General features: G+C 27.8%; 1 protein-coding gene across 1 annotated transcript; it reads right to left on the reverse strand.

Moving 5' to 3' along the window:
- Positions 1-13,488: 13,488 nt before the first annotated feature.
- LOC137831222 (peptide methionine sulfoxide reductase-like) lies at positions 13,489-18,681 on the reverse strand. Its single transcript, XM_068638814.1, has 3 exons — positions 18,387-18,681; positions 15,462-15,992; positions 13,489-13,964 (listed from the first exon to the last, which is right to left on the reverse strand). Exons 2-3 carry the CDS (start codon positions 15,819-15,821, stop codon positions 13,713-13,715), a joined length of 612 nt encoding a protein of 203 aa, XP_068494915.1. The 5' UTR covers positions 15,822-15,992; positions 18,387-18,681; the 3' UTR covers positions 13,489-13,712.
- Between the last annotated feature and the right edge of the window lie 5,350 nt (positions 18,682-24,031).

Below are 24,031 nucleotides of genomic sequence, written 5' to 3' on the forward strand. Positions count from 1 at the left end.
TTAAGCCAATTAAAAACACATATTCAAAATGCTTTGTTTATGTTTAAAGAACTTTTCCAGATCAAGAAGAACAGTTTCATTAAGTCCGGAAATAATAGGTTTAATTTCAAATGAACAAATTTCGTTCTTGACAGATTAACCAGAAATCAGAAACGAGTGCAGGGATGAGAAGAATAATGCAAGCACACTTTATACTGGTTCACTCATAATGAGCTACATCCAGTTTCACCTTACTCCAAGGTGGAATTCACTAAAAAACCAATTGCAATCAATTTCAACACACAACAGTTCTTGAACCCTACAAGAACCATACAACCAAAGCAGAAAAACTCTATTTCAACACACCTTGCACTCCAAGAAACCCTATTAAAGAGTGACTCACACAACCACCTTTACAAACAAGAATTAAAGGGAGGATAACACCTGAAAGAAGATGCAAGAACAAAAACCAGTTGTTCCAATTGCAGCAAAAACAGTATCAGCACCTTCACCAAGATCAAGGTTCTCCTAGAACAAGCACACTTGAAGATCCCTTTGGAAAACCCTTTCAAAAGCTCATTTCAATCCTTCTTCTCACAGAAAACGTTTAATCTTTACTAAAACCGTGATTGCTCAACACCCTTTCATGTGAGAAAAGCCTTTCATTTTATAGAAATCAGTTTCTAACAACTTTTCAAAAACCAGTTAAAAAGTTGTTATAAAAACAACAGGTTAATTTCGAAACAAACAAATTGTTTTTCAGGAAAACTGTTAGCTCAGCTTAACTGAAATAACTGATTGAACTGCATTTTTTGGTGCCCTAACAAACTTTCGAAAAACCTTTCAGCAAAACAAAAATAAACCATTCTTTTACAAAGAAACAGATTTATTTTTGTGCAGTATCCTGATTTTGTGAGAAAACTTAAGGATCTTTTTGGAAAGACATTTAAACACTCTTTGTGCTTGATCTTGATCACCTGGATTTGGCATAGGGTAGGTCATGAAGCAAAAGGCAACCTTAAACTCACACTATCCTAAATACAAGATCATCTAAAAACGCATTACAAACATCAAAGCAAACAAGCTATTTTGTACATCAAACACACACTAAGACTATGTAGAGAAGAAGCTTCATCCATCTTCAACAAAAACAACCTGTTGTTTTGTCGTTTCAATCGGTTTTTTATCACTTAGAGGTTTTTGAAAAGGGTTTGAAGCTGTTTGACTTAGTTGACTTTGCTGTCAAACCAATTCAATCGGTTGTTTCGAGGATTCAACCGATTGTTTGTTGAAAATCCATAACAAAATTTTTGTTATGTTTGCAAATCAGCTTTAAATGTTTTCTAACTGAATAGACTCCTACTTTAAATGTTTTTAACAACTTTTGGAGTATTTAAAGAGGTTGTTATACTCTTAAAGTTTGATAGTAGTTTTGAGACATTGTGTGAAAGTGTGAAAACATATTTGAGTTTTCAAGATTTGCATTCAAGCTTTTGGATTTTCTCAAAGAAATGGAATAGGATTGTTGTAATCTTTTGATTTGATCTTCATCAGGTGTAATCCTTTCTGAATCTATTGTATTTCTGAATACTGGTGTGTAAGTGCAGAATCAGAGGGTATTCTGATTTCTGTGGTGTTTGTGTGCCAAAGGAAGTGTGTGACTTGAGGTGTTGAAGGTCACTTCTTTGGTGGTTGTAATCTGGATTTTGATTGCATAGTAGATACCCAGTGGTTTCTGGGGACTGGATGTAGCTCTTGGGATAAGAGTGAACCAGTATAAATTGTTTGTGTGCTTTTCTCTTACCCTGAACTCATTTAAATTTTGTTTTTAAGTTGTTTTTTTAATTTTGCTAATATAAAAAACCGGTTGAATTGCAAAAACAACTAGTTAATTTTCTGTTAATAAACTTAAACAGTTTTAATTGATTGCTTTCTAGATTTCTATATATGTGATTCTGCTTTGAACTTCATTATACCTTCAAAGTTTGCAAAAATCTTTCATAAACAATCCACCCCCTCTTTTTTAAGGTCATATTCTAACACGATAAACCCATCAAACCTTGATAGGATAGACTATAATATCATATCAAGAAGTGAGTTGCATATACTATTGTAAGATCATAATTGTCTCCACTTATATAGTGAAAATTGGTCTTCACTTGTTTGACATGAAATATGAAAAGAAATGGATGCAAAATAAGCTTAAGAGATAATATATGATTTGGGAAAAAATAAATTTAAAAGTAGGAATACAGTGTTTCATTTTTTAATTTTTAAATGGTATTATATCTGAGATAGAAATCATCCAAAATTTATTAAGTATTAATTATTAAGATATTTATTTTATATTTCATCATTAATTTCATTATATTTTTCAATCATTTTTAGATTAAATATAATTATATATTTTTTATGTTATTAAGGTGAGGATGACTCCTTTTGAAGCATTGTATGGGAGAAAATGCAGAACATCGTTATGTTGGTTTCAAGATGGTGAAATTGTGTTAACTGGACCAAAATTAATACAAAATAAGAAAGTCAATATGCTTTAGGAATGATTGAAAACATTCATGAGTAGGCAAAAATCTTATGTAGATCAAAGAAGACATTTATAATTCTCTGTCAGTGAACATGTTTTTCTGAGAGTTACATCATTCACTAGTGTAGGAAGAGCAATCAAATCTAAGAAGTTTACCGTAAAGTTCATAGGACCTTATCAGATTCTCAAGAGAATAGGTCATGTTGCATGTGAACTTACTTTACCTATTCCTTTGGCCAACATTCATAACATTTTTCATGGATCAAAAATAAAGAAAAGGGTACCTGATCCCAATTATATTCTAGAGTCTGATTCAATGTAAGTAAAAGGAAATCTCTCTTTTGAAGTAAAGACAATTGGAATTATAGACTTTCAAATAAAGCAATTCTGAGGTAGAGATATTAGTATGCTCAAAGTGTTGTGAAATCTCACGTCGGATGATTCCACCTGGGAAAAGGAGGAAGAGAATATATGAGCATCATATCCTAATTTTTATTCTAGGTAAGCTAATTTTCTATGACAAAATTTTTTGTTGTTAAGGTTGCAACTCACTCTCTCTCTCTCTATCTATCTCTCCATTCTCACTTCTCCCTTCCTATTTCTATCCTTCCCTATGCTCTCTAAGATTTCTCTCTCATACCTCATCTCTTTCAGAATCTAATCATACCTCATAGTAGTTAATGAATCAAGGATCATTTCTACTCTATCATATTTCCAAACAAAGTAAGTTCTTATTTATCCTAAAGATTCTTTCTTCTCTTTTTTTTTTCTTAGGATTTTGTCACCACTCTTGGTTGAGTCATTTGAGAAAAGTGATCATCTCGACTTGATTAACCTTATACTAAAATTTAGCATTATTGATTTAATTTGGGAGGTTGCTTAGAAGTAAAACATTTCAAGTAAAAGAAACTATTTATGTTTTTTTTATAGAAGGTTAGGATTGCTAGTTTGGATAAGAAGTTAATTTAGTAACTAAATTATGCATGTTAAAGTATATAGTTTGTTAAACTGGGTTTTGATTATGATTTTGATAATTTTATGAGTTTGAATTATTAAGATTGACTTAAAATGATTGAATAATGATGTTTGAACAAATATGGTTTGAATTGATTGTTTTGAATTGTTTAGATGTTGTATTATTAGAATATTTTTAAAAAAAATAATTGAAAACACATTTGTTTCTGTTGTTGGAATTGATTTTTTTTATATTTTCGCTCAAGCGAGTCAATTCTCGTTCAAGCGAAAAAGTCCTACAACTCAACTTGGCTTTCAGTCATGGTTTCGCTTAAGCGGAATTTTTTTTTTGCTAAAGTGAAAACAACATTGAAAATCAATCATCCCTACCAAATTTTCGCTCAAGTGAGTTCATTCTCGCTCAAGCTAAAAAAATGTTTAAAAAAATTAACAATTAAATTTTTTTTTCTTGTCTCTTTAATGGATTGGATTGTATATTAATATTTATTTTTAATGTTAAATGAATATTAAATTGTAAATTTAATTGATTTTTGTGATTTTGTTTAATAAGTTATATTATATGACAATGCTTATTGAGATTGGTGGAATTGTATAAATTTGTAGTCACATATCTAGGATGATATGAGAATTATTATTGGATTTGTGTTTTAATTATTGATACATATGTTATAACATATAGTCCCTTGTTTCAATGATGATCATAAGCTAAGACAACAAGTGGGTGAGGAGAAGTTTAAGGGAAAGTTTTTAAACACCGTAACATATGTAGATGCATGACCTAGACTGTATTGAACTTACCTTGATAACATAATTCTTAAATTCACATATAAATACAAGTACTAGATTATATCAAATATTAGTCTCTAATAAAACATATTTAATAGGATATTTTGAAAAGTTTCAGTTGATATTTCGCTAGTTGAATATCACAGATAAATTTATAGACTTAATAATTCAAATTATAATACAATATTTGAGTATATAATGTTAGTTATCCAATTTATACCTAATATATTTCAATCCATTATGAAATCTCATTTTAAACATTTTATTATTTGTTAAGCAAATTATTATTCACTGAGTGAATTATCTTTCATTAGGTGAAATATATATATATGAAAATAAATTTATACTCTTTGAATAAAATTAAATGGAGAACCATAAATTTCTACGACAAAGCCTCCAAAACAAAATTTACCATTTTTCATATTCTAAAATATTTAAAATGAATGAACATATACCCACACACATTTTCTTTGCATATTGTTGTTAATCTCGCTAATAATGAACATTCAAACTAAATATCAAATTCAAAATTTATAAAAAGACATAATCCAACTAAATCAAACCAAACATTTTAAAACACAACCCTCCCAATACTAATAACAATAAGATTCAATGACCTTTCTATATTCGTAATCAAATTTATTTATATTTAAAATAAAAGAGAAAGTAGATGAAGAAAAATGAATAAGAAAATGAAAAAAAAAAAAGGAAGGAAGAATAAAAAGAAAAAAGGGTTGCAGGACTTACATACTTCTCAATTGATGCCAAACATTCTTTCAACAAAACCATCATTTTTTTATTGTCATTTTCTTTCTTTCTGAGAAATAAATTTTTTTTTTAAAAGTCATTCTAAAAAGGAATCAAGATCTATTTGAAATTTAACAATACCAAGAATCTCACAAAATCAAATTGAAATTGTAAAACCCATTTAACACAAAAAAAAAACTCTTTTAATCTAATTATCTATACTTCTACGCATGATTATGTCAAATTCTTGAAAAGTAACTTAACTATTTTTAAAACGTATTATTATCGTATTAAAGTCTTAAATATTTATTTATTACATTTTTTGACAAAATATTTTATGGCTGAATTGATTTTTTTCAAGATTTATAAATAAAACTAAAAATACACACACAAAAATAATAGTCCAGCTTAACCATAAGCTAATTCCAATTAAAATTTAATCAGAATAACTTTATTATACACTATCTATTTTTAACATAATTATTTTTTATATAAAAATAGTTTTTTATTGCATTCCCCCTCAAAAAGCTATACAATCTCTTGAAATTTGATAATAACTTTTGTTTATAAATTTTGTTCCTCAGTTTACAAAAATATGGAATTTTTGTCTTAACATAGAAAAGTTATCACAATAAAGAAAACATTTTATGATAATTATAAAAAACCAATAAACATAAATTAATTTTAAAAATAAAAATTATTAATTAAATTAAATTAAATATTATTTTATAAATTAAAATAATTATTAATATTTAAAAATAATTTTTATTATTAATACAAATTTATAAATTAATATCTAATTATTTTTTAACTATATTAAATATTAATTTAAAAATTTATTTATAATTTTTATTATTTATTAAAATTATTTTAAATATTATTAATTTTTTAATCATAAAATATATAAAAAAATTTAGTTTTTATTTAATCATTTTTAACAATAAATATAATTTATTAATATTTAAATTGAAAATAAATTCTTAACAAAACTTGTGGTGATTAAATATAACACCAACAACAAATACATTGACTCTTTTAAAACAAATTAACAACATATAAAATGGTAAAACAAAGTTATAAAAACATCACAATAACAAAATAAAAATTGTTAACATATACATAATATAATATGAAAATAAAAATAAAATGCTGTGACAAAGTGTGAATAGTAAAAAAAAAAAAGACAGATCTATTAATCTCTCCTTTTTATCCTTTCATAATTTATTTATTTAGTATCTATCAAAGCATCCGAGGGAGCTTCCACGTGGTCCTCCTCAGAACACGTCACGTGGTCCTCCTCAAAACACGCCACGTGTAACCATTTAACATTTCCACCCACATGGGTTCCTATGGAAATCCCCACCTTCATTTTTTACTTCATCCCATGCTCTTCCATTCATGGATTAAATATGATTTAATTTCTACATTTTTCTTTTAATTTTTGCTTCTTATATTTTAAAACATTTTTTCCTTAATTTATTAACTAACAATTGTGTATGGTTTATAAAAAATTTCGTAATCAAGCACTTAAATTCATAAATCTTAAATGATTATTCTTTTTTTTTATACCAAGATAGAGTTAAACACATGTATAAAATCACTCTCATAATTCACGAAGGTAAAATATCTAATCAATTCTTCAAAAAGTAATTTCGCAAATAGAAATTTAATATTTTTTTATTCATAAAGTTTCGTTTGATAATGAAAAATGTATTTAACATATATTATGAATTATTGTCATTCATTATTCTTGTAAGAATTACATATATGTTGTTATCAACCATGTCAAAACTATCCTAATTGTTATTTAATACAATTCATTGTTAAACTTCTTCAAATAGAAAATGAAGTTCCTAGAAAAAGTTTCTATTATATAAAATAAATATAATCATGGTAGGATAGTACATATAATATAAAACATTTTCACATAAACACATAAGATAAATTTAAATAAAACTCATGAACGTTGCAATTGAAATTTGGGAGAGTGGTATAAGAAAAACGTTGTCGTTTAGCAATTTTATTGAGGTTATTATGATGGAACATACTGAATGATTGATCTTTTATTTTTCGTGTGTATATGATTTGATTAGATTTGACATAACACTTTTTTATTGAATGTAGGTGTGATTTATTTTTGCAAGTTAGATCTAGGTGGTGTTTAAATTAATTAAACTATGAAAAAGGGTGTAACGGCTACTAATCCTAAGTTTATTTTTTAATGATAGCTTAGTTTAATAAGTTAAATTAATTAATCATTTAATAATAGGTTATGTTGGAAAAAGTTTCGATGAAATCCATGGAAGGGAATCTAAGAGGTTGTTCCTGGTCCACACTTGTGTGTGGGTCACCATCATCACAGTTCATAAGTTTCTGTGGTCATTCTTTTAAAGTATGATACATAACAATCCAAAATAAATTAACTAAATACAAAATATTCACTTCCAATACTATAATCAAATATAGCATAATAATATGATGTGATACAAAGACTTTGTCAAATATTAGATTCACATATTATTAACCAAAACATATTAAAATAAGCATTTGAAAATATCAAACAAAAACTGATAAGGAAATTCTATATTTGTTTAAGATTTGTAAGCAAAAATGGTACTATTCTCTTTTTATATATTAAATACTCGTAACCAAAACATAGTATAAAAGGATAAACTAATTAAAATTAAAACAAATATACAATATAACAATAATTATTTTTATTATAGTATTTGTTTGAGATTTAAACGACTAGATATATAAACATTTCATACTATATATTAGGTGCAAACTTCATGTTATTAGCTGATTTGGTAGGATTGAGTTAAATTTAAAGTTCATTTTTAATATGAGATTAAAATCTTATAAAATTTAGGGTTTGAAATTTAGGATTTAAGATTTAAGATTTAGGATTTAGAGATCAGACATGCAACCGACTTTATTTTATGGATAATAAAGAAAGAAAATGAGAAAGGAAAAATAAATAGATATAAGATCCAAGAATTTACAATATATTTCCATAAAATAAAATATGCACTTAAATAAATCCAATTTAATGTAATAAATTAGTTTATACTAAATTATACGAAATTCATATATTTTATAAAGATATGCATTCGATTTTTATTATTGATGTGAATATTTTATTGGTGAATAATATTTTAATATGAAAAGTTGTCTTGATGGTAAGGAGTTTTAATATTCAACTTATTTATTTTTTTAAAAAGCAGATAAATTATATTGAAAACTTTTTTCTCTCCTCAAAACAAAATGACATGTTTTTTAATTGTAGACCCATGCAAACCTTGGTCACTCCAAGTTCTTTAATGTAAATTGTTATTTGACATTCCATTGATGTTTTCTTTAAGTAAACAATAGCTTTAACAACTACATGATATGGAAAACAGATATCAATTTCACTCTTTGATTAAGAGTTTCAGCTTTCAAATAAATACAAAACCTTACAACTTTTGATTACTCCAACTTCTTTTTGAAGTATATTAATATTGTGAAATAAGATTTTTCTTCTTCTTCCTTTTATTCTAATGTTAAAAAATATAATAAAAGATGGTTATATATCTTGATTATTCTCACCAATTTTAATTTATTTTACAAACAAGATTTTATTATAAAATTATTTTTATTTATTTTTGTTTATTTTTTCAATAAAACTACATGCTAGTCATTATTATCATTGCATGAAAAAATATTATTCAATAAATAAAATACAAACAAGTATGAGAGATTACTCAAAACTCTTATATAAGAAATTATCGTGAAAAAATCAGGTTTAGGGTTACTTATATTTTTCGTGAAGAGAACGCGTGTGCTGATAAGTTGGTTAATTTAGGATTTATTCATGGAGAATCATTTTATTGGTATAATAGGCTTCCATCTAGTTTGTTTTTAGAATTATTTATTAATAGGTATAGTCTATCAATGTATCATTTTTGTTAACATATGAGTTTTGGTCTAGTCCCTCATATTTATGTATTTATTTTTTAATAATATTTTTTTCATGTGATAACAAATGATTGTTGTTACTTAAGGTGTCAGCCTAACTCAGATGTCAAGTAGTCTAGTTAATTATGAGAAAAACAAATGAGATTAACACCTAATAGATAAAGATACCAGAAAAAACTTACACAAAATAAGATTAGAAAAACCAAAATGCATCTTTATTTGATTTAGAAAATGTAATTAAAACTGTTTAATAACAAAAAAAAAGACTATATATGAGTTAGAGCTTTTGGGTTGAGATAATAGATGTATAAAAGAAGGGTGCATGGATTGAGTATAATAGGGTAGATCACATGTTGGTCACTATCTTTATTTTAATTCAACCAACAAACTTTATTTAATGTTTCTTTCTAAAACAAGGTTAACATAGCATTTTCCACTTTTGTGTTAATTGCAACTACAATTTGTTCAAATGTCTTTTTCTAATCCTTGTTGCACCACCCACTTGTTCCTTTTCTCATCTCTTATTTTTCATTTTATAATATATATATCATCTGAAAATAAATCAGATGAGACCAAAATTTCTGATGTTTTTTTTGCAGTGTGAAAATGGCAGCAACATTTGGTGGGGGCAGCATGTTCAGAATCAACAAATTAATTATAATAGAGTAGATAGCAGTAACATGTCAGAATATTTATCTTTTTTTTATGATTTTGTGAATTTACTTCCATGAATTAAATATTTGCAAGGAATTAAATTGCCATATATTTTCTGTAACGTTACTACCGAAACATAAAACCCATCCACACACATATATACCAATATAATATTATCCAAATATATTAAACTTTTACAAAAAGATGATAATTATAAACTACCTTTTGCTATTTTAAAAAAACAAAGTATTGCTTTTTAAAATAAGATTTCTTTATCCCATTTTCTAAATAGTTCCCCAACGCTCTTCCAAATATATAATATAATAGCATAAGCCCGACCACTTATATATATATATATATATATATATATATATATATATTAATTATTATTTTTGTATGGTATGGTAATGTGCCTTCATATTGTTTTTTATATGGTTGTTCTATTGGTTAATTTTTTATGATTGAAAATATTTGTAAAAAATTATTCGACAGGTGTATTTAGTAATTAGAGTATTTAATGTTATTAATATAGATTTCATTTGAATGATATCAACCTATTTATAGAAGTGAGTGAATATAGTATTTAAATGAGTATGGATTAACATGGTTCTCAAGGTTAATTTTAGTTTAATTTAACAATTAATACAGATTAATGTATTCTAATTGATTTTAATTATTATTATTTATTTATCACTTTAGGTGTTTGACATGTATTCAATGAGATTTTCTTAGATCATTTGGTCATGTTTTTTTGTGTGACTTGTCGAGATGGTGTGAGCCAATCATAATCTCGATTAGGTCAATGATGACAGATTTTAATGGTCTCAACCATGTGCACTTGAAGTATCATTTCATTACAATTTAATTGAAACAAAATTTGAGATGTGTTGCATTCCATGTTCTCATAATTATTTCGTCTCAGGGATGCTCTAGTCGATACACTACATTCTTTGTCTTGCTTTGAATTTGAAATGGTCATTCTCAATTCGTCAAGAACTTTCCTTCAATTTTTCTTGAATCACTCATAATCCTCCATATAAGATTCGCTTGGTGAAAACTTCTTGGCTTATCCTTACATATATACCTAATATATTTAAAGGAGCTTTCTATAACAAAATTTTGAGAACAAGTTTTTCCTAATATATAAGATGTTTTTCGAAATAAGACTTTTAGAACATGCAATATGGGTTTTGAAACAAGTTTTTTCAAACAATTTTTTAAGGACAAATATATGATTTCTTCGAGAACGATTTTTCCAAAACAAGTATTTTGAGAACATATATTTTACACACACTCTGTTTCTTCTTTTTCTTCTTCTCAAAGAGTACAATGGTTATGGAGAAGGGAGGTGTAGTTGGAGGTGCAGCGGTGTCGATGGTGATAGTGACAATAGTGGTGTGGTGTAGTGAGAGAGGGTATTTTAGGTTTTTTCCTATAAGTAAAGTGCAGGTAAAAATCATGGAGGTGTAGGAAGAAAAAGCCTAAAAACGTGTTTATCACTCTCACTACTCTAAAAGACAAGAAAAGTAAGGGACTTTTACTTTCTGCACATCCACAACTATTAATTCCACCCTATATTATGAGAAAAGACTAAAATATCCTCTATTGTGCATCATGCCACTACTATTGTTGTTGACATCACTGTCAATTCAATTATCATCGCTTACACCTTCGTTCTCCACTGCTACTATTGTTGTCGATATCACTATCGATTCAATTGTCATCACTTACACCTTCGTTCTCCATCTCGTGTTGCACTCGTTAAGAAGAACAAAAGAGAATTGTTCCAAAAACTCTCAAATGTATCATTTACATTTGGAAAAAATTATTTCATGTGTTTTAGAAACTCGTTATAGAAAGCTCATTCCAAAATATATATATGTTTCAAAAATTTGTTATAGAAATATTGTTCCGAAATGTATTTCATATATTATGAAAAGTTTGTTATAAAAATTCTGAGAAAATTTTAAAAAAATTGTTTTAAAAGATTTTCAAAATAGATAATTTGAAAGATTTTAAAAATAAGTAATTGAAAAGTCACTTTTACGAAAGTAGAATCGTAATTTAAAAAATTATATGCAAATAGAAAAAGCTATAAAGAATACCACTCGACCATGTCGCCAATACAAATATAGATATAAAGTATAGGAGAATACTCTCACTTTTTCTATTGAAAAATGGAAAAACAATATTGAGACAAATCACAACTATTAACTATAAATTTATGAATTATTCTTGAATATTTGAATATAAAATGATTTTTTCTTAATGAGATCAGAAAATACAAATTGATATATAACAAGTAAATATTCATTCCAATGATAACATAAGCTCTGTCAATATATCTAAACTCTAGAATATAAATTTGAATTGTTACCTAAATATTTTCTAATTGAGTATCTTATCAATGTCTAAATAATAATTTTTTTCTAGATTATACGAGTTTAAATAATAGACTGCTTTAAAAAAATCTACATCATTATTCTCATAACTTACTTTTTTCATAAAATTATAATATTCATAATTATTTTTAAAGGAATGCAACTTTGAAATAACAATTGAAAACAATTTTCTTTTATTGGCAAACTTATAATTTTGTATTCATTCAAATGACTCTTTCTTATTTTTTTAAATTTAATTATTCTGTTTAGCTACTCTTTATTGTATTTTTCTGATTGAATATAGGCTTGCATGAATTTTTCAAAAGTATCTTCCAATTTGGATGTTATCTCATGAATGCAAGGATAATGTGGTTGTTGTTGATAAAGAACTTACCTGTTAGATGATCCAACCTCTTTCTTTCACCCAAAACCTTGATTTGGATTATTCCTCCACCCTTGAGCTATGTTATTTGGATAGTTAGATGAAAAACCACCTTGCCTTCCTTAATTATTCATATACTAACCTCTCCCTCTGATGGATTTTGATAAGAGCATTGTCCATTAAGATGATCTCCCCCCACAAAAATCACACTTTAAAGCTTGATTCTGAATTGAAGAAGAATTTACTGCATGTAACTGTTGAGGCAGTTTTAACATTTGCTTGGTTAATGCCTCAATTTACTGAGTCAAAATTTTATTTTGCGTTAGAATTGCATCTGAAGTACTAAGAACCAACACCCTTTTTTTTACATTGTGTGTCTATCGTGTGTCAAACCCACATTTCATGACAAGTGCTTCTAGGTCTAACAAATCATCTAGCTTTATGAACAAAATTATGATGCAATTAATAACCTGAAATTTATTTTTAACATTACAAGTTATCAAAATATTTTCGTCTCTTTCATATCCATAAAAATACTTTCCAGTTAATATTAAGAATCAAAATAAAAAATCCATTGATTAGATAGAATCCAACAAAGAATGATGAAACGAAAATACAAAAACCAAGTAGAAAAAAAAAATTTATGTAAAGAAAATATCATTATGTAAAGAAAATAATTTTAGCTCGTGTCTTGAAACATCTTTAATATTTTATTTTGAAGATATCTCTTTAACAAACCAATATTCCCAACAAACATAAAGTAAACACATGATATTGTATATCCATCGTCTAAATACATGGATATTGTATATACAAACAAAATGAGAATATTTAGTTGTTTTTAAAACCTTGAGATGATGGATTTCTACCTTAACAAAAATCTATTAATTTTTTCATTATTAGTTATATATAATATATAACTAGCCCCACTTAAATCATATTCATATAAATATGGAATTCAATTTATTGAACCATGATTAATTTATTAATCCAATTTATATAAATAATGTTAGAGTAAATTATCCACGTAAATCTAGGGTGAAAACTCCAAAAAAACAACAATTTAAGTCAAGAAGTGACACTAATTAAAGGCATATTATAAAACTATTTTATTAGAAAACTAAACATACAAAACTACTTCATAACTCTAAAAGTGATTCTAGTTCTAGTGATCTTCAAGCTATAAATACAAGACAGAGAGTAGGTAGAGTGTGACTTAGCTTTATGGATAAAATACTTTACAACAAAACCATGCTTTCAACATCTAAATGTCATTTAGAACTTTTGATGCAGTTCCCATATGAATAATCTAACCATAGCATCGGATTGGATCGTTGCATCCCTTAGAAGAAGATTGCTTGGAGCCAAATCTGCCCCCTTTCTCGAGGTACTGCTGATGGTATTCTTCTGCCCTGTAGAACTTCTTGGCAGGAAGGATCTCAGTAACAATCTTCCTGTTCAGCTTCTTCTGTTGCTGTTCCAGGGACTCTGTGGCTGCCTTCTCTTGTTCAGGTGTGTAATAGTATATTCCAGACCTGTATTGTGTTCCCACATCATTACCCTGTCACATAGGAAGAACAAACAATTACTTAGCACTTAAGCCACATGATGCAACAGGAATGTGCAGCTACATCAGCAGCACTACAGATCAGAGATTGTCAACATATATTCGAAGTTCATAGGTGCATGAATTAGAGTGGTGAGGAGAGTGAGAAAAATTGGAGTGCTGAAAAGACAGAATTTAAGAAAACAATGGTTTGATCAGAGAAAAGGAAAAGAAAAGACAAAATGCAATATATGAGAGGACAAAACTTCTATGCAGTTTCTTTGATTTTTTTTTTTTTTTGTATTATTCTTCAATCAGAACTAAAGTTTCATCTCCATAATTGGAGTAATAAAACTTGAATCCAATTCTTTACATGATTTTGTTACTATTCTCCAATAAAATTAGTGTTATCTCAATAATTCGCAGTACAAAGGTTTGTGTTAAAAGTCAATATAAATTACTGAGGTGTAACTCTAATTCTAACTGAAGAATGGCACTGAAAGCACCTAAGAAATTATGTCAAGGTTTGACTTGAAATAGATCATTCCATATCAAACTGGTTTTTCTACATATCATGTTCACACTAGGGGTCAACAACATATTCCAAGTTCAACATGAGGATAGTAAATTTCTCACAAAAAGTGTTAGGTTTTTTCTTTGGAAAACACCGGGGTAATTTGGCATCAATGAGTCATGAACATTTCATATAAGAAAGTCAAAAAATCACTTTCAACTCAAAACCTTAAGGCATTGGGTATGGGTTCTTCTTTCTTATATACTGTTGTTCAGACTCATTCCTACTCAATGTGGGACACACTCACACTTGGAATCCTAACAAAAACAATGAAAGCTAGTGTTTCTTTTCAAGAAAAAATAACATTGGCCTAAAAAATGAAAAAGGCAGGCCATGACATACTTGTTTGTGTAGTATATCTAAACTGAGTAGGATCTACTTTAGCAACTGGTTCTTTAACACAATCTAGAAACATGTGCAAAATACTATTTGCAATGAACTCTAAAAACGTAACTGAGTGAGTTGTGAAGGAAACAAACTTCAGGGTAAAAAATCCCACAGTTGGCATGGCAAACAGCTTAAAAATTAGTAATGAAAGAAACAAACATCAAGAGATTCCCCCATCAGTTTCATATAACCCAATACATCAGAGAACACATAGGAAACAGAAATCACAAAACAAGACGACACAGGATGTTCAAACATAAGTGCATCAATTAGGCAACAGAAATTATTAGCATCACCTCACCCTAGACAAATTATCAAGATGTAAAAAGAAAGTATAGCAAAACGATGAACTATTAAGTAAAGAGTTGGTGAATAATTCTAAAGAAACTTTACATAAATAATCCACAAGCCCAAACTTGTAATTCAGATCAGGAAAGTCTAGACATCACACCAGAAACAGTAAGAACATGGTACTAATAACAAACCAGACCAATTTAATCAATCCAGCATGACTAGGTTTATAACACAACTAAAAAACATTCAAAATTTACCTGCCGATTCAGTGCGGTAGGATCATGTCTAGCCCAGAACAAATTAAGCAAATTCTCATAGCTACATTCATTGGGATCATATTGGACCCTGACAACCTCCGAGTGCTGTGTGGTCCCTGCACACACATCCTCATAGCTTGGATTATGCAACATCCCCTGGCTATAACCAACTTCTGTCTTTGTTACCCCCAATGCCCTCTGGAAGGCCAGTTCAACACCCCAAAAGCAGCCAGCACCAAACTGGGCAAACTGTTGACCTGGTTCTGGTATGTCATGATCTGGTCCTTGAGCAGCTGCTGAATTAATGTTATCTGCAGCCCTTGGGCTACCCAACCCAACGAGTCTGCTCAACAAGTTCATGGAGGAGGACTTGTTACCAGCAATATTTGGATGAGTTTTGCAGAAGCAGCAACAACGCTTGACAGAAGAACCTGAGAGTGGTGGAAAGAGCTTCGTTTTGAAAAGACTGGGGAGAGTAGAAGAAAGTAACACAGAAGGAAGCTGGATGTGCAAGTATGCTGCTTCTTATTGCTGCAAGGAGTTTGAATAGAATAAGCACACTTCTCTACAAGAAATAAATTAATTAAAAGTACCCTTTCTAAAAGGGGAGGGGGGGTTCCAGATGTACCAACTTAAGACGCCAGGAAAACAGTTTGACAAACTTGAACAAATAACCAAAAGCCTAAAAATAAGAACTTAATTTGAACTCAGCGTACCCGTCATCCATATGATTTGATAAGTTCACAATATATGATTATACAAGACAGCGATGCCAAGCTCCTTTTAATATAAGAAATTTCTAACATAGAAGAATACATAAGAAGCAAACAACTATTGAAAGAGAGAAACAAAGGCATTCATGCATCTAACTACACAACACAGGATTTATACAGGCTGAATAATTACAATTAAATATAGGAGATTGTGTTCATATAAAAAAAATATGATATGCCTATATAATAAATCTTTACATTAATTACTAAAAGCAGATTTTGTTCATATTTCCAACAATAACAATGGATATTCAGCAGAGAACAGAACACCAATCCCTTTCCTTGCTCAATCATTTCCTCTCCCCTCCCCCCATTTCCCTTTTTCCCTAAATTCCCTTCCCCACCGAGCATGTGACAGCTACCCTTGTTGCTATCATTTCCCTTCCCCCCTCTTTTTTCCATCTAACTCCTCCCTTGGCAAGTTCTCTGTGTGAGTGATTTACCTATTTTCTCCTCTTTTGATTCCCACTTCACACGTGCTGTCCATCATCACCTTTTTATCCCACTCTAGTATACACATTATTACGAATCTATCAGAAATATATTAAAAGTCTTTTACTGCAAGTGAAAAAAAAAAAAAAAACTAAATCACTGCAATGTTGGTAAAGAAAAGTTTTTGCATTGCAGTGAACCAAATTTAAAATCTAAAAACACTCAATTATCTGACAAAAGAAAGTAGACCATGTGTCCAGACTAAAATGGTTAATCACTTGTCCACTAATAATTGCAGAATACGATAAAGCCATAAACTATTCTTCTACCAACCATTTAAATTCATAATCCAGTCAAACAAACATGGAGACTCTAAGCTGCAAAATTACATATAGCAATTACTATTTGTTGCAAAATCAATCTCAATTTTGAGTCCAGTAGAAAATTTTAAATAAATAAATTATGCTTTCATATACATACAAGTGTGAATTAGTAAATAAATGCATATATATGCTCCACAGTACAAATACAAGTTCATATACTACCCATGAAATGAAGTGCAATTGGTACTTTTTTTGTGTTGCCGTGTTTCGTCTCTCCAAATGTTAAGTAAAAGGTATGATCCTGAATTCTGATTAGTTAGCTTCATTTTCATTGAAATTCATATGCAAAAAGTTTGTACTGTATAGCATTTCTCATATATGCATGCATTAGTGGTCACAGAATGTGCTCAGACAGATAAGAAGACAAATCTTTCAAATATGAACACAAAGTCGTCTACAATCTATTCTTAGTTTAATTATAAGGACTCAATAGGTTAACAAAAAGAATTCATGTCATAAATACATTATAAACTGAATAAAGACTAAGCCTCAAAATTACATATAGCTATTACTAATTGTTGTAAAATCAACCTAAACCTTGAGAACACTAAATTTTTTTAAACAAATGAATGAATTATACTGTTCTACATGCAAGCAAGAGTAAATTAGTGTAAACATGCATATGTATTAGTAGTCACGCGACATAATCAAACAGACACCAAGAGGACCCTTTTGTATATGACTATTCATGGTTTAATTACAAGCACTCAGTGGGTTTATCACAAAGGATTTATTTATATTATTAAATTATTATTTTGTTTGTCTTTCATTCAGAGGCATCAGCAACCGAATTGGTTTATACTTACCAAATATTTTTATTAATCTCAAGAGTAACTAACTGAATAGTTAATTTCAAGGACTAAATTAGCCTTTTTCCTGATTCCAATGACCAAATTGACCAGTTATGCCAATTTTGTGGACTAAAAATATGACAATTTACTCAAACTTTTAGCATACCATATGGATAGTTTTCAGTTTTCTAACTTATACTATACCCAGAAGCTGATAAAACCTGAAATGAAATTGCAACAGAAACGCTAAATAAAAATTTTAAAAAAATTCAGAACTAGGAACGTTAACAGATGCGATTGGTGGAAAATTCTAGAGGGAAAAATATTTGAGCCAAGCAAAAATAAAAGCCCAATCCAACATCAACCCTTCACAAATTATTCCAATCAATCGCCACGAAAACACAGACAAGAAATCAATTACAAAAACCAGAATCTCTTTTCATTCTATTTTGCTTAGATGAATGCAAAAGGGAAAGAAGGGAAAATGAAATGGAAAAAGGAAAAGGGTAATTGCAAAATAGAGAAAAGAAGAGGAATCACATATACCCAGTGAAAGAGAGAGATTGAACTGCGTTGAGGAGGGAGAAAAGATGAGAAGTAGAAGAAGAAGAAGAAGAAGAAGAAGAAAGTTGGGAATTGGGTAAGAGTGACAGCAAAACCAAAGCAGAATTCCACGCAGTGTTTGGTAAAAAGGGACCAACGAGGTTGTTTCGTTAATATTCCCAACTCAAAATCTACATTCTCTGGTGCGATTTTTTCTCTTGGAAAATCATAAAAATGTTTTGGATTTGACTATATTCAAGATTCTAGAATACTCTTTTGAATTCTAATAAAAATTCTCAAATATGTTCTGAACCCTCTTACAATATATATTTTCAGATTTTATTTTTTGAAATACATTTTTTTAATTTTGAAATTGCATGAAACACTAAAATCTAATTCAGATTTCTTTTTTCAGAATATATTTTTCAATTTCAAATTTTTAATTCTGAAATAAAAGACAATTTTAAAAATTTGAAAGTTGATTGGGTGTAGGTAAAAAATCATGCAAAATTAAGTAATTGCCAAAGATTTTTACTGTTCATACCCACAAATCGTTCCCAGCTCTCAGAATTTAGTGAGAATAGTAGCATTTAAGAGCTAATAATTAGCATTATGAAGGTTAACAATATAACATAAAAATGGAAAAAGTATAATTTTTATGGATCAACTAATTAAAACGACAATATAGAAACACTGAATTTAGTTTCTAACTCTTTTAATGGAAAGTTATTTGTGGATATTAATTTTTTATTATTATATAGTGTCCATTAGTTTTAATATGATAGTTAAATTGATTACGAAACTTTGAAAACAAATAAACCTTGAACCCTAAAATAAAACGTAGTTAACGTATTTAATCAAACAAACTTACTATATATAAGTAAAATGAAAAATTATATATAATACAAATAAGCAATCTAATTAAAATTTCATCTTAGTTATGAATCCAACCTAAGCTATGAAGTTAATTTTGACAATTGTTAATTTAAAAATATATTTGATTTTTTTAGAATTGAGATTGTGTTTAGATCATCTTAACCTAGTTTGGTCTTAACATTTTCTTAAAATATGTTTTTTAATTATTTTGTATCAATAATAAAAAAAAAATTAATAAATAACATTTTGTACAACATAATATGTAACATCCCTAATTCTTACTCATATAAAAGTAAAACAAACACTATTTACTTAACATATGAATATATATAACTATCTCATCTCATAATTGTATCTAAAAAAAAATATCCCTCTTCATAGGATTTCAGATAAAGAAACAAACACAAACAAATAACAGGGTAAGCTAACTATAATAAAATTTTCTATATAATTTAAATTTCAAATTGATACACAAAATTCATAAATTCTCATACAATTTCTCAAACATTTCACATAACCATCAAGTGTCTATCACGTTCGTCATCCACATTACTCCTGTCAGATTTCTACTGACTCACATACTCAGACACTTGACTCTATTTCCAGAAGACTCGTGTATTGAAATTAGCATCCAGACCTGCACCTGTCATACTACTGCTGTGAAACTCACACAGTCATGCGCATAATTATCTCAATATCTCATCATCTTCATATGACAGGGTAAATCCATTTGATCTGCTCTGATCAGTTCTTTCAAACCTCAGACTCAGCCAAATGAACCTCCTTCGACTCTCATTAACTGAATAACTTCATCTATGTGAGTCAACTATATCAGTAGAGTCAGGATCGTCTCATTCACAGGACACTCACAAATCAATACACCCTACTAACAATCTCAACACGATATTTCCTTTCCTGAGAATACTATGTCTTGATCACACTTTAACCTCATTACATACATCATTTAACATATCAATGCACCACTCAATCACATCATATTTAAACTTTCTAAACAATGCAAATATATCTCAAACTTTACTTAAATACATAATTAATTCCAAATATATGCTCTTTAAATCAATCATCCTTTAAAATCAAACAACCACTCCTCATCAAACATCTCATTAAGTAATTCAACAAAATATTCTAAAACAAGTTCAACTCATTTAGTCTTTACTCTTCAAAAGAAACAATCTTGCAAGCAAAAACAATTGGAATTGGTGACCACGTCACCCCACATCCAGAATCTTCTAACTTAGGGTTTTAATTAAAAGAATAAGACTAGCTTCCCTTACCTAGACTTGAGTAGAGGTGGACTCCGATCGTCAAACAGATGAATGAGGAGGTCAGAATCTTAGAGAGAAAGAAGAGGAAAGAAAAAAAAACTTATAGAGAGATGGTGGTTCTTTTGAAATGAAACCTGAATAACTAATTTTCTATTTATATAATTTTTTTTACTTTAATAATAAAATATTCATGTGTCATTTTAATTGTACCATTTCTACTCTAAGACTATTTTTCTCTGTCGTTACATAATATTTCAGAACAAATTGGTTAATTTTAAAACATATATATTTATAAAATATAGTTTAATTTATGCTTCATATTTATTTTATTATATTTTTTCATAATATATAGCAGATGAAAATAAATCGCAATGGTTGCGGATTTAACTATAATCATATTCAATTTCAATGGTAGGTAAGATGTATGAAAAATTTAAATGTTGTGATGAGTGTGATTTATTTATTTTTAACTAATAAAATTATTAAGATTATATTTTTTTTAAAATTAATTTAAGATAAAATACGATAACTTATTTATATATGAAAGTCTCGTGTCATTAAAACATTATTTTTTCAACAGTTTATGTACTCGGTTGAAAAAAAAATACAAATTAATTGATATAGTATATATATGAAAAAAATTATTGAAAATAAATTTTGATAAAATAAAATAAAATTTGAATAGAAATAATTGTAAAGAAATTAACTAAAATTAAAAATTTCGTAAAATTTAATAAAATTAAATAAAATTAAACACCTAATAAATATTAAACATAAAATTGTACAATTAAATATGATGTAGATTAATGACGTAAACTTATATCTGTGTCACTAGGGTAAATACAATAAGTATATAATTTTAAAATACCATTACAAAAATATTTGGAACAGTATTATTATAATCATTATATGATCCTTATATACCTCCAAACGAAAACAATAAAAATGATTTAATAAAGATTAAAGAGCCATTAGAGGATAATTTATAAGGCTTAAACTTGGGCTTCTAATAATGAGTTTGAGCGAAGCCCATTTCAATTCACTGGGCTTTACTTATCAAATAGGAAATGCTCTTTTAATAATTACAACTCTCGTTTTACTAAGTGCACTCGTTACATATTTTTTGTATTCTAATTTACCTAATTACTATCTCTTTCTATTTTTTTTTTTCAACTAATTTTTCTTCCATCGAAGTTACTTTACCTCTTGTCTTCTCCATTCCTTCACTCACATAGAAACGTAATTTCTATTCATTTTAATTTCTTTGTTGGTTGAACCCTCTTTTTTGTGTCAAAATGTTGTTTTTATTAGTTTTTTATCCTTTATTTTAATGCTATAAACCATGCACAAATATAAAAAAACTAAAAAGAGGTTTTTTTGTATAAGTATCAAAAACTACTCCAGAAAAACAATTATATATAAGTATTTTTCAAATATTTTAACATGTGATTTTGAAAATTACTTTCCAAAATAAGTATATAATATATTTTTTATATGGTTGATATATAATAATTAAATCATTTAATTTATTATAAAATTCATAAATAAAAATACCAATATTATTGTAATAGAAAATACTAAAAGAAGATAAGTATTTGTTTCAAACTATAAAATATACTAATGTTATTTAACATGATTTCAAGAAACATAAATACAGTTTCACAAAAAAAAAATTGAGGTCTATATTTTTTTCTCCATGTTTTGAGATTATTTTATTCCTTAATTAACATTAAATCTTCACCGCTAGTGTTTTAACTACATATAAAAAATAGTACCCATTAATTGCATATAAATCCAAATTAAAAAATTTGTACAATTTCAATTTTTATTTAAATAATTTTATCTTTTCCTTTTAATTTATTTTTAACAAAATGTGTAGAAACACGAAATTTTCCTTCTGTTATTTGAAATTGGTCTTGGGATATATGTGTATAAATTTAATGTTGAGTGAATTTCCCAAATTATTGAACTCAGTTAATTACATATTATTTTGAAATTAGACAACTATCTAGAACATTGTCTTATCAAAATTTTCTGTGTTTAACTTTAACAAGAAAGGGTAAAGTAATAAAATATAGCAATTCAAGAATCACACACATTGACTCGGATAAGAACAACCACCTCCAAATTGTTTATTCTTCATTTGTAGAAATTTTCACATGTGCCATATTGCATTCCATATATGACAATTTCTTCTTGCACCATATCAATTCTTACCTCTACCTTATCATTTTTTTTAATTTTCAAAATTATCTTATTCTGGATTTAAAAATCCAGAATAAAAAATATAATTAAAAAAAAAATTTCTGGACGAAGAAATTCATAACACAAAATTAAAAATACATTCTGGATAAAAATTTCTGAAATTAAAAAATGTGTTCCAGATATCTAAATCCAGAATATTCCAGATAACTGGTTACATAATCAATTTTTATTTACAACCTTTTTTATTTAAAGGTTATTTTCATCATTTTAGAATTTATATGATACAGGGAAAAATTGCTTCCGTATATAGGCAAATGCTTAATAGAGCCAAAACATTTTTTTCAATAAAATTTGTAAGAATGTGAATTTTCTCTTTCATAAGTTGATTTCATGCTGAAGATCCTACATCGTCTAAAGATTGATACATCTCATTTTTTATAAGTGAATGTAAACTCCATCTCATAAATTGATTTATAAAATTGAGTTAAATTTCATAATATAATATCAGAATCAGGTTAGAGTCTATCCTTATTTACTCGTAGCTTAACTAAGTACATTTTCAAATCTCTAAACAAATTATTAATTTATAGTTATTGCATGTAATTACGTTGCAAATAGAAGAGGAAAACCCTACATATTTATACTCACTAAACCATTGAATTTGTTGCATGAAATCACGTGAAGTGTAGAATGGTTAAGATTTCCATTTTTGAAACTTATATTCTCGAGTAGTGTTAGCACATGTTTTCCAACATCGTTATCACTAAATTGAATTAGTCAAATTCCATCACTATTTAACCAAAATAATAACTATGTTCACATAATCAACACAAAACACAAAACAATTGCATATTCAACGGCATGCTCAATCATCCAACACTCTTGTCTTTTCATTCAAAGCTAAAAAACTTCACTATCTTGTTTTCATCTCTCATTTGTTACAAGTTTTCAATTTTCTTCATATAGTTTATTAGATCCGATTATTCAAATTTGATTCAATCAAGCTAAACATTTAACATCAAGTAGAACCATTCAACTTTATATCAACCCCACCATTGGTTCATTTGCCCATGCAATAATACCTTGTTTGAAATTTAAAATGCCATTATTTGTCACTTTCTTGAATCAATTAATTACCATTTTTGTATGAACTTGAACTCGGGTTCATAAACAAAACCTAATTAATAACAATGTTTTCAAGGGTTTTCCTCATGTGTTTCTTGTCATGTACTATTTTTTTAATAATTTAAATTAGTGCATAGTTGCTTGTTTGAGATTTTT

This window comes from Phaseolus vulgaris, chromosome 6 (assembly GCF_000499845.2).
Source record: "Phaseolus vulgaris cultivar G19833 chromosome 6, P. vulgaris v2.0, whole genome shotgun sequence".
Lineage (NCBI taxonomy): Eukaryota > Viridiplantae > Streptophyta > Magnoliopsida > Fabales > Fabaceae > Phaseolus > Phaseolus vulgaris.